This window comes from Carassius auratus, chromosome 36, assembly GCF_003368295.1.
Source record: "Carassius auratus strain Wakin chromosome 36, ASM336829v1, whole genome shotgun sequence".
In the NCBI taxonomy this organism is placed as follows: domain Eukaryota; kingdom Metazoa; phylum Chordata; class Actinopteri; order Cypriniformes; family Cyprinidae; genus Carassius; species Carassius auratus.
Genome location: NC_039278.1, coordinates 15,487,299 through 15,499,897, shown reverse-complemented (window position 1 = coordinate 15,499,897; position 12,599 = coordinate 15,487,299). Strand labels below are relative to the sequence as shown.

Genomic DNA, 12,599 nt, shown 5'->3' with positions numbered 1-12,599 from the left:
TGCATAGATGTTGTGTCCAATCACGTTTGAGCTAGTGATTGCAGCAGCTGGGTGAACGGTGGGCATCTAGTTAGTTACTTTCATCCATCTCAGTAACATTGCATTGGTTTTACCTGCATGTGTTCGAACCTACAACCTCAGATCACTAGCAGTTAGACATCCCAGAAAACTCCCACACAGACGTCTGTCCCCGGTGCGACACAAACACTCGACTCCCCTGTGCTTGCCTCAGATCGGTTTTTAGATGTAGCTGAAATGTGGATCGGTGTGGGCTGTTTGGATTTCCCATGGTTCCTGTCATGGCGTTGTGCACTGGGCTGTAGAGGGAATATCTGTTGTTGGTGGAGCGTGTGTGAGCAGGTGAGCTCTGGGACGAGTGGGCTGATTCAGACGGAGGAGAGAGGAGTCAGACGCCCATCAAACGAGGGTCCACTGCGTCAGAACGATCTGTATTATTATATAAGCACACACAGTATGAGGGAGATGCTGACTGCATGCATATTTGCTTGTTGATGACGACTGTACTCTAAACGTTGGAGGAAACCAGAGACTGCGATTGTCATGCGTGCTGCGTTAAACTGTAATAATATCATATTGGTGAAACCGATTTGGTAAAGGCTCCTCCAGAGCATATTTGTGTTTGCACTCTGGAATGTTTTTGTAGCATTGAGCAATGCAGCCAATCACAGACCGATCTGTTGATTCTTGAGCACCTGTGATTGGCCATTGTGTTAAAGTTAGTCAGTAATTTAATGATATGGAAGCACTTTTTGCTCGCTTTCTAACCTACATAGTAGGGGTGTGACGATTTCGATTTTAAATCGATCGAAATTAATTCACAGTCTCAAACTTCGAATTAAAAAATGGAATCTTCGATGCTGCCACGCCCCCATGTTGTATGACGGCAAATCAATGACAAAAATAACCGAGCATACAACAAGCGTGACATGTACTCTGCGCGCAATAAAAGCCCTCGCGCACGCATGCTCATTCCCCACATCCTCGCGCTCGATCATCTCACCTCTGCTCGCACGAACAATTTTATTTTTGTCAGTCGTGGGGCGGGGCTTGCTGTTTTAGTTGTTATCTCAAATGTCATTGGTTATTCCCCTTTTCCTAAAGTCAGTATTCGACGCCTGATAGAAAATGAGTAATAATTCACTTGACTTGACCCATGACTTCATCAGTGGACCAGATACATATGAGTAATCATTTCTTTTGTTTGTTTAATTTATTTTTGTTTTTAATGTAATTTAATGCATTGTTTATAGAGTAGATCTTTTGTAGATACTTGATTAACTGGAATTCTTCTGATTGCTAGTGATTGCAGTCTTGTAATAAGAGATACACATATTTTACAGACTGTAATGATGCACACACACACACACACATACATACATATATATAAATCTAAATCTAAATGAATGACAGTGAAGTGTTTAACAAGTGTTTTATCTTTAATCTTTTAAATAGATACATCATAATATCTTTTGTGAAGAAGACTACACTTGCAAAAGAGAAACTGGATGGCAGTTTATTTTAAGTTTTCAATTGACTAAAGATATAAGTTATTGTTACATTATGTTGTTAATAAAAGTTTTAAATTTGAAACTTTTTAAAAGTCTAGTTTGAAAAATGACAATCTGTGCTTTAAAAAGAATAAATGTAAAAATCGAGAATCGAATCGAACCGTGAGCTTAGAATCGAAAATGCAATCGAATCGAGGATTTGGAGAATCGTGACACCCCTACTACATAGGCATTCAGAATTGAATAAAAGTTTTGATGTCTGCATAACAATTGCAATGCAATGAAATTACGATTTATTTGACATATTTCCTAATCTTTAAATCATCAGTGATCAATGATCAGTGAATCAATATATCAGAATCAATATATATAAGAATAATCTGAACTTAAAATTAAAATAAATCTGTAAATCATTTAGTTGCTGTCTAAATGAAAGCTGTTTCTAACACTTTCTAACACGATACCAGTCATTTAAAAATATATATATATAAAAAAATATTCTTTGTGTTAATTTCACAAAGAAATAGTTAAAACATGAAAACTTTACAAAGTCTGATTTAAAGGTTATACTCACATCATTACTCAGGTGCTCATGTAATTAGCACATGTCAAATTCAAAGCTGCTTCTGACACTTATCAGTCAATAACGATCATTTAAAAATGGCAAATATCGGCCGATATATGGCAATGTATCGGTCAACCGATAATATTAAAATACTATTTTGATAATTTTTTTTGCTCTGCATTAGTTGCTTTTTTGTATAATTATGAGTACAAATTGATCTTGTCCATTTTGTCTTCTCCTCAGGTGCTTGATCAGGATGTTGCAGTGATTGCGGTGAAACATCTGGTCATGATGATGTGGAGTTTTGGGAACCCGACCTGTGCGAATCAGGCCAACTGTTACAGCAATGCTTCCAAAGACTACTGCTACTCGGCCCGGATCCGCAGTACCGTGCTGCAGGGGCTGCCCTTCGGAGGGGTTCCCACCGTCCTCGCACTGGACTTCATGTGCTTCCTGGTAAGTGTCCTGTATGGAAAACTGTGCGCCTTGACGTCTTTGATCTCTGCCTGTAGAAGAAAACAAGAATAGTCATTTTTCTTTTCTTCAGTCTGTTGACTGTTGTCATTATCTGGGTCTAAATAGATGTCAAAACTGGACAACAGTTGGGTAGAATTATTGTTCAGGTGCTAAGCATCCTTGAACAAAACTGCAGATTTATCTGGATTTCCTAGTTATAGCACCCCCTATGGACCGAATTGGATGCAAAATGGAATGTTCCCTCAAATTGTCCTGATGTTCATATCTACTAAACGTCATTACGTTTGATTATTGTGTTTAGAAGATACATCCATTAGAGAAGTAGGCCATGGCTAAACATTTAATTGACATTTTGCAAAGACCCGCCCCCCCACCCTTAGTTTCTGTTGCTACTTCCAATAAGCCATGGCGCTCTCACGCCACACATCATGTTATCAAGCAGTGACAAATGCATAGATGACCAATTGATTGTATGTATTAGTTTGACTTCTCTTTTTCCCAGGGAACACACATACTGGTAAAAAAAAAGAATATAAGTTGCTTTGGATAAAAGCGTCTGCTAAACGCATGAATGTAAAATGTTATCACATGGCTGATTGTCTCTGCATCTCCACCTCAGGCTCTTCTTTTTGTCTTCTCCATCTTGCGGAAAGTGGCATGGGATTACGGCCGTCTGGCTCTGGTGACCGATGCTGACAGGTAAGGACATGTCGCTGTCAAACCTGCCTGATGGAAGGGTGTCACTTAGATGTCAAATTCAATCATTTCTCATTGGTGTATACTTCAGTTTTTTATCTTCTTTGTAGAATATGTATGTATGGTGTTTTATTTGGGAATAGGTCAAGAAAAAGAAAATTGGGGTGAAAAAGAGTGCATTTCATCCTGGCCGTATTTGAGTCCCATGTGCACAGCCTGAAAAATGACAGGGTTTAGCAGATGTGGAGAAAATCCCTGAATCCCTGTTTCCCACTGTGACCTTAAATGACCAGCATTAATGGACATCATCTCATCCAATCAATAAAGTTATTTCATAGAGTATCCAGTAATGGCCGCAAACCTGGTGTTTGAGTAGAATCACTGAGATTCACCATCATTTTGTGCTTGCCGCAGGTCTTAAGAGCACATTTGAGTCCACAGAAAGACCAGCACCTCTGGTCATTGATGAAATAGTGTTTCTGTGTCTCATGGGATGAAATTTAGGTCTGTTTTCTTTTAAGATTCTGTAGTCGTACAAAAAAGTAAACTCCTTGGTTTTCAGAGATGAGCCCATTGCTCTTTCCATTAATGTCAAATAAAGACATACACAGCTCAATTAAAAGCTCAAATTATAGCCGAAATTAGCTACTCTTAAGGTAAATAAATAGCAAAATGTGAGAAAATTATCACAGTTTGGTAGTAAAGAACAAGTGTTGTGTAGAAGCTGAACTTTCTTGATCAAAATTGCTGATTAATAAATATTTCCTAGTTATAGCGCCCCCTATAGGGGGATTTGGATGAAAATTGGAGCGTGTCGTCAAATTGCTCTGATATTTATACATACCAAGTTTCATTAAGTTTGAGCATTGCTTTCAGAAGTTACATACTTTAGTAGAAACAGGACATGACCAAACAGTTAATTGGCTTGTGTGTGCTGAATGAATAAATGAATCACATTCCTCTAAATGATGTTTGTTCAGGAGGGTCTCTTGATTATGCTAGTAGTATTGGACACTTTAAATCAGTTTCTGCTTCACAGAGATGATCATCTTCCATCTGTACACCCCACGTCTGCTTTTCGCCCAGTCTTACAGCTTGAATGCAGGTGCAACTAAACGCACCCAAAACCCTTCATGATCCGCTGACATGTCTTTGGCAGGGAGGGAAGTGGATTAAAAAGCACTCACACAAGCCATCTGCTTCATTAAAAACAGATTTCATTATTGCTGAGCAAACATGCTGTGTTTCTTCCGCTGTCAGTGCACATCTCCACTGTGTTTCTATTTTCACTCTGCTCTTCCTCCTCTAACTTTTCTTTGTTTAGTGTTTTTTTTTTTTCTTCCCTCGCTGGTGTGGAATGGAGCCCACATATAATTTTCCATTGAATTGATCATGTATTATTTGCTGCTTATTAATGTTGCTGGAAATAGACAGTGCCACTAGCACAGCCTTTTTTTAACTTGGTTATATAAGTGCCACATATATGTGTTTTTTTCCTTTTATTTTAAAGACTGAGCTTTTAAGAGCTGCAGTTTAATCTGGTGTTCACTATCCAGAAACTACCCTGGGACTACCTTGCATTTGTTAGTGATTTCTTTTTTAAAAGTGTGTTCCCATGATTGTTTACTTCTTCCTGTAGTAGAGTAGACACAGGAAATAGAGCTTTGATGGGCTTCCAACTGGATTCTTATGGTTCATAGGCCAATTTGCTGTACTTGCTCCCTCTTTAGGGTGTACTCGCACTCACTTTCTTTCACCGTGTACATTCGTCTGTCCTCTAAATCAGTCTCTCATCACCAAAGGCCATGTAAAAATGCCTTTGACTTTTGTATGTTGATGTGGTTTGGAGAAAGTGTTTCTGGACCGCTGCGTGCTGCTGACTGCACAGTGTCCGTCTGTAATAACAGCGACACACTCCAGAGGAAAGACCCCTCAAATGTGTTTCCCACGTGGACTGTACATTTAGCATGAGACAGCAGTCTGTACGGTTCAAAGTGAATAGATTTACATGCTAAACACTTACTGAAGTGAAAGCACAGCTGTAATGTGGTGTAATTGAGCCGCTTTTTTAAAATTCTTTTTTATTTTTTTATTTATTTAAAATTTTATTTTATTTAGTGTTAATTTTATATTGTTATTGGATATTTAATTTTTTCTATTATATTTGATAATTTATATTTTAAATTGATATTTTGTTGTATTTTTATATTTTTATATATTTTTTAAAATGTTATTTTTGATTTTTTTATATATATATATATATTTGTTTTATTTTTTTACTTTATTTAACTTTTTTTATTTCTTAGATTATAAAAAAAATATTTTAGCATTTTTATATTATAATTTTTGTTATTCTTTTTTATCTTTATTTATAATTTTATTTTATTTAGTGTTAATTTTATATTGTTATTAGATATTTTTTCTATTATATTTGATCTATATCTTTTTTTAAATGTTATTTTTGAATTTGTGAAATGTTTTTTTACTTTTTATTAAACTTTTTTTTATTTCCTAGATTTTATTTTTTATGCATCTTATTTAAAATCTTATCTTTTGTTGTCATTTTTATATTGTGATTTTATTTCTTTACAATAAAGTATTTTAATTGCACGTCATCTTTAAAGTATATTGGGAGGTTCTGATATGTTCACAGATATACCATGTATCTCTGTTTCTCATCTAACACTGCTCTTCTTCCACAGCTGAAGCTCTGACAGCTGCAGTCTTCAGAAATGTGTTGATCTGAATGTATTCAAGCTTATTTTTTCTTTCCTTCCCAAGACAGAAGAGAAGATTCAGCGGTCTGGAGGAGCGGGAGTAGTATGTTCTGTTATTGTTCCTCTACTTTATTCTGCTCGCTGAAAAACTAACCGCTCACTTCTTCTGATAAACGTGTGTGTGTGTGTGTGTAATGGTTTGTAACTGTGGGGATGTCACTTTAGAGGGATGTGTGTGAGAGATTGTTGTCCTCAGTGTTTTCTTGCACTGCTCACCACATATTAATTTTCCTCGTGTGTGTGTGTGTGTGATGATTTACCTCTAACACACGAGTGTCAATAACCGCCTGCCCTCCGTGTCTCTCTTTGTGACGTTTGTTATTTGACTACAGTAGGAGGAAGGAACGCAGTAACTATGAGCCTGTACGCAGGTAAAAGAGCTTTAGCGTGTCTCTCTGACCTGTTGTGACCCCAAAAGTGGATCCTAACAAGACCCCTCAGTATTGTGAGTCGTCCTGCCCTGTGAATGTGTATCTTCTCATGTAGAGCGATTTGGTGATCGTAGATGGATATGATATGGTCGTTTTAGCCATAGATGAGCGTGTCCTTGTTCTCCCAGTGTTGCCCTAATGGGCCGAAACAACAAATTAGTCGATTTCAAATGGATTTAAAAGAATGTTTCACCAAAGAAAATGAAAGTTCTGTTATAATTTTATTCATCTTCATGATGTTCCAAAGTAGGGACGAGTCACTTCTAGTCAACCAACAAACGAGTTATCATGCTAACAAGTTTATCTAAATATAAACATTATATATTACAATATTATGCAGTGAGTGATATAATATTTTTAATATATAATTATTTGCTGTTCAAAGGAAGATTGTTTGAGAGCGTAATTGTACAGAATTTCCTTTAAAACAGATTACCGTAGTTACCTTAATATTAAGTTAAAGTGAATTTATATACATATATATTTGCATTTATTATATAAATATATAAGAATGTATATAATAAAAAAACAGGGAGTATGTTTAATACATTTAAATGAATTTATTATAAAATTATATTTAGTTTAAATTTATTTATTTATTTGTATATGAGCCTAATTCTACCAGACTTTATTTTATTATAATTCTTTTTTTTTTTCTAAACACATTAACAAATGACTTTGGATGCTGAAAAGTTTAAGATGACAGTAGCTTTTAAACATTCAAAACTGAGTCAAAGAAGGCTAGAAAGACAACAAGTGTCTTCCTGTTAGGATGGTTTAGATCTGTGTTCGCTCTGCCGTGTGTTTTGGGATTAGATGTGGTTTTGAGGATTAATATCTTTCAGGGTATGGAGGGAAATGTGCATTACAGATGTATTCTTTGTTTCTCTAGCACCTAAATACTTAATATGCCATCCACCCCAAGATGAGACTGACCTACAGAGTCTGGCTCCACTTGACTCATTTCAGTCCCTCAGAATAACCTGAAACATCCACTTTAACACTTCAGCAGACCTGAACCAGTGTTTCTCTCTCACTGCTTTCTGTCTCTTGTTTGTGTACAGTGTGGCTTCAGCTCTTCATTCTGAAACACCAGACCGTTATGAACGTCTCACCTCCGTCTCCAGCTCGGTGGACTTCGAACAACGAGATAATGTAAGACACCTGTCCACAGTGTTGGGGAAAGTTACTTTTTATGGAAAGTAATGATTTTGGATCAGACTCAATGTCTTTATACTTGTATCCCAGTCCTTCTTGCTCCTTGTGTAGTCTATTGAATCGTTCATGCAACACTAACCTTACGTCAATGTTATATACATTTGGAAAGAACCATGGCCTTTACAGAGAGATACAGATTTTACTTTAAATCACTGTCATGATGAATCAGCATTTCTGTGCTCTTTTCTGACCGCATCCTTGAAAGTCCCCAGAAGCCTTCAGAAGAGAAACTGACTCAACAGAACCCCCAAATAAACTCCCTCAAAATGAAACCTCAGGAGCTCTTAAAGTGATTTAAGAGCAGTGGTTGACAAATATAGATTTTTTTTTTTAATGGCAAGTATAAAGCAGATATATATGATATAACACTATTTAATTCATAGATGGTAAAGACACATGCATTTAGAATTATATTCTACAATTTTTTTATTTATTTTACATCATATTTATATCTTCACATAATAATTTGAATAATATATATGAAAAAAATATTTGAATGATTAAATCTGATTGAGGGGAGAAAGCCAAAAGTAAACTTTCCATTATATATATAAACCAACTATAATACTGTAAATTAAAATGTATTCAATTAAAAATAAGTTAAACTAAGTTTTTTTTTTTCATTTTTTACATTTCAATGTAAAAAGGTATGGCATTAAGAGCCAACTTTGGAGCCTGGTTTGGACATCTCTTCTGTAAAATAAACCGATTTATTTAAATTGTAACTTCTACAGTGTGTAATCCTAATATATATATATATATTTTAAATAGAATCTATTATCTAATAAGTTGTTTAAAAGCTATCAAATATCAGCCGATATTTCAGTCATATCAATATCTACAAATCAGTCAAACACAAAGACTGATGGGTCCGTAGTTTAAAAGCTATCAAATATCGGCCGATATTTCAGTCATATCAATATCTACACATTGGTCAAGCACAAAGACTGTTGGGCCAGTAGTTTAAAAGCTTTCAAATATCGGCCAATATATTAGTCAAGGCAATATATACACATCGGTCAAACACAAAAACTGATGGCAGATGCTGATATTTGGAAAATTTTAAATATTGATCGCTATATCCGCCTTGGCAATATGTTTGTCGACCACTAATTTAAAGAGAAATGTGTGATTTAGCCTTATCAACGGACGATATATATATATATATATATATAACAGCGTAGGATGGGATTTCCACAGGAAAATTTAACAGGTGACATCACATACCAAACTCAGCCCTTGGGATGCCATCTTTAGCCTGTTTTCCAGCCTCTTAAGAGATCAGTGCAGGACTTCAGCATCTCCTGTTTTTGTTCACCTGCATTCACCTCTAATCCTGCCAGAGAAATCAGCCGACATCCTCACATACTGTCACCGAGAGCCTTTTATAGGCCTGGCTGACGTGTTGAAGCCATAAGAATTCATAAATGCAGTGTTAGTCTGTGTATTTGTTTGTGTGTATGTGTGTGTGTGTTAGAGAGAGAGAGACCGAGGACAGTGTGTGTGTGTGTGTGCGTGTGCGTGTGTGTTCATGACACATTCATTGTTTGATGTGCTTTCATTGCAGGGCTTCTGTTCCTGGTTGACGGCCATATTCAGAATAAAGTAAGTGTCTCTTTGGCTCTAACCTGAGGTTTTTAATATCAATAGCACAGCACAGCAGAACACACAGTGCTACTGCCTGTTCTGACAGTTTTTTTCAGCTGAGCCCCTTAGACCTAAACAGGTGCGATTCTAGGATTTTTTCAACTGGGGGGCACTAGAGGGGCCACGATTAATACAGAGGGGCCAATCTTGTGTTGTTTGAACTGTATATCCAAATCATTTCAAGAGTTCAGTAACCTTTAAAATAAGTAATAAACTGTGATACCCTATTATATTTTAATAGCAGTTATTCACTGCTCTAAATAAAAAAAAAATCAAATACAATTTGTATTAACTTTTCACTTTACAAAAGTGAAAGAAAAACTGTAATAAATAAAATAATCCAATGTATGAATAGTGTACAACTCACAAATAATAATAATATAATTTATTTATAATAGCCTTATATAATATATATATAATAGCCTTATTTATATAAATGCAGAATAACATTAATAATTCATAGAAATAAATAAACAATTAATTAATATAACTAATATAAATTTAATATAATTTCATTATATGTTTTTGTTTATTATCCACATCCCATTCAATTTGCATAGCAGCAGTTGCAGTAAATTTGCATTGATGAATAAACAAAATCTACTTATGTCAAGGCTAATTAATCTTGAACATATTGATTTAAAAATATCATATATCCATACTTTGTTAGAAAGCTACTTGTTCAAAAAGGTAGTTTTAATTTAACATGTAAAATATGTGGATCCTATAAAACCGTTTAGAATAGCTTAATTAGTCCAGTGTTATTTTAGTATTAGTTATTTATTTTGCTATTTAATCATGCATTAAATAATTATGTATGATTTTTTTGAGAATGTTTCTGGGTGTCATCAAATGACGTTTTGTCAATAACTTCTGGAGAGAGAGCTAGAGAGAGATTTCCAGGGTGCAGACAGCAATCGCGGAGCACCATGGTGATTTAGAACGCCAACTGAATTTATTAGGAATCTACAGACGCAAATAGATTAAAGCTGTAGAAAAATAAAGACCTATATGTGTATTTTGGACTTTTTTTTCACCACAAGTCTGAAAGAAGACATGTTACTGAAGACAAACAGCCCCAAATCTCAAAATTGACCAGTAAAAAAAAACGATGTTTTTGCATGTGTCTCACCCATATAGACTTTAAAAAAAAAAGTCTCAAGTGTGGAGCGTTAGATAAACATTACACGATTTGTTTCGTCACCTCACTTAATTGAAAAAAGTCGCTAATCGACTGCATGATTAAATAATGACTTTATTAAAATTGCTATTATAGTTTTTTAAAACCATTGCTTTAAATTGCGTTGTTGCCTAAATCGACGTGTTCGGCCGAAAAAAAAAAAGGAAATCGTAACGCAGTAAACCCCTTTTACATTCAGCATCAGAGGAGCATAGTAAATATAATGATTAGCATCTTGGTCTGCTCTAGGAGATAACATCGTCATCGAACCTGGTCTGGAAAACAGCAGCTCGCTATTCTTGGTCCTCGTTGAGAAGCATCGCGACGCTATCATGAGTTATTTACTAAACTGAAAGATTATAATTTGAATTTGTGAGTGACAGACAAGTAAGAGGGTGGGGGCACACTGGGGGGCCAATCAGTTTTCAGGAGGGGCCAGTGCCCCCATGGCCCCTCCCCTGGCTACGCCACTGGACCTAAAGTACCCCTGATTTTAAGTTAATATTTAAACACATTTGCATGTTCACTGTTCTCTAATTTCGGTCACGTGACACAGAGGTAAACCGAATATTTCATCTTTTATTTTCCACAAACGTTTTATTTTTATTATTTTTATTTGAATTGTGCATTTTAAGTTTTAATACATTTTTAGAAAGTGTTTTTTATATATAAAAAAAAAAAAGTATGTATGTATGTATGTATATATATATATATATATATACCTTTTATATTTGAAGTATAAGGGTGAGTAACGTGAGTCTGGTTTCCTGCAGGGACGAGGAGATCCGGGAGAAGTGTGGTGAAGATGCCGTTCATTACCTGTCGTTCCAGAGGCACATCATTGGTCTGCTGGTTGTGGTGGGGGTGCTGTCGGTGGGCATCGTTCTGCCGGTCAACTTCTCAGGAAACCTGCTGGGTGAGTCCTAGACTGTGGAGGTCAGAGGTCAGCTGTGTGATTGTAGGGGCTGGTAGTTTTATGGATGATACGCAACTTCTGCCATCTGATTGCTAGTTTAGAGTTTTTTTATCCAGTCAAAGCTCTTTTAGTGTAAGTGTGTCAGCTGGAGCTTCACGTGTCAAATCTTCACTGAGTTTTATCAAGTAAACGTCAGAATAACTGTAGTTTTATTCATTTAAAAAGTTTTTTGTATGTAGATTTTAACATTAATTTATTTGTACTTTTTATACATTTCTAACAGGCATTGTAGTAGTATTACTATACTTTTTTATGGTTTAATTATGCAGTTTTTTATATTATTAAAATGTTACAGTTTTAAAATTATATTAACTTGCGTTATTTTCCAACTCAGTTTAATTATACTTTTAGATTTTACAATTGTAACTTTTAGTAAGTATTTTATTCTTCATTAAAATGTATATTTGTTGTACATTTTTTATAAGTTTTTTATTTTATTATTTATTTCAATTTTACATTATGGTTTTATACATTTTCAGTAAGCATGTTATTTGACTATTAATTAATTAATTAAATAAATTATTTATTTTAATTGCATTTTAATTATTTTATTTTTCAGACCTCAGATGGAAGGAAAATCCATCTTTATAGACCACTGTTACTTAACTAATGTTGATATACTACTGTCGTTTTCAGTAATATTTTTAATTGGTTTCTGTTTTAAATTTTTATTTTTTCAGTTTAAAGTAATTTTAATGTGTGTTTTCATCTTTCTCATTTATCTTTTTTTTGATTGTTTAGTTTTTTTATTTTAGTTTATTTAGCATTAATTATGAATTTGTATTATTTTAGTATTTATTTAGCATTTAGTAGTATTACTATATTCTTATTTGCTTCACCTAATAAGAATTGTTTTTACGTATTGATTTGGATATTATTCATTCTCTCTTTATTTTTTCAGTTTGTTAAGAAATCATTTATCCAAATCTTTTATTTGATTCAGTTGACTTTAGTCCAGATTTCTGTCTCTTCATCATTTTAGATTTGATATTATTTGATATTAATAATATTGATATATTATAATTTATAATAAATATATTTTTATCTTTATTTTACTTCATTTTTCAGTTAGAATTTTCTATTTTTGATTAATTATAATTTAT

At 34.4% G+C, this 12,599-nt stretch overlaps 1 protein-coding gene across 3 annotated transcripts in view; it reads left to right on the top strand.

Annotated features, from left to right (window-relative positions):
• LOC113055395 (CSC1-like protein 2) overlaps positions 1–12,599 on the top strand; it is a 36,100-nt gene that overhangs the window by 7,443 nt on the left and 16,058 nt on the right. For 2 of the 3 annotated variants that reach the window (XM_026221681.1, XM_026221680.1), the window contains exons 2-7: positions 2,338–2,550; positions 3,191–3,270; positions 6,049–6,087; positions 7,540–7,630; positions 9,261–9,298; positions 11,294–11,436. In XM_026221681.1, coding sequence (XP_026077466.1) covers positions 2,383–2,550; positions 3,191–3,270; positions 6,049–6,087; positions 7,540–7,630; positions 9,261–9,298; positions 11,294–11,436 — 559 coding nt within the window. In that variant the 5' untranslated portion in view covers positions 2,338–2,382. The remainder of the gene's footprint in view (positions 1–2,337; positions 2,551–3,190; positions 3,271–6,048; positions 6,088–7,539; positions 7,631–9,260; positions 9,299–11,293; positions 11,437–12,599) is intronic. The other variant, XM_026221682.1, reaches the window with a different exon arrangement.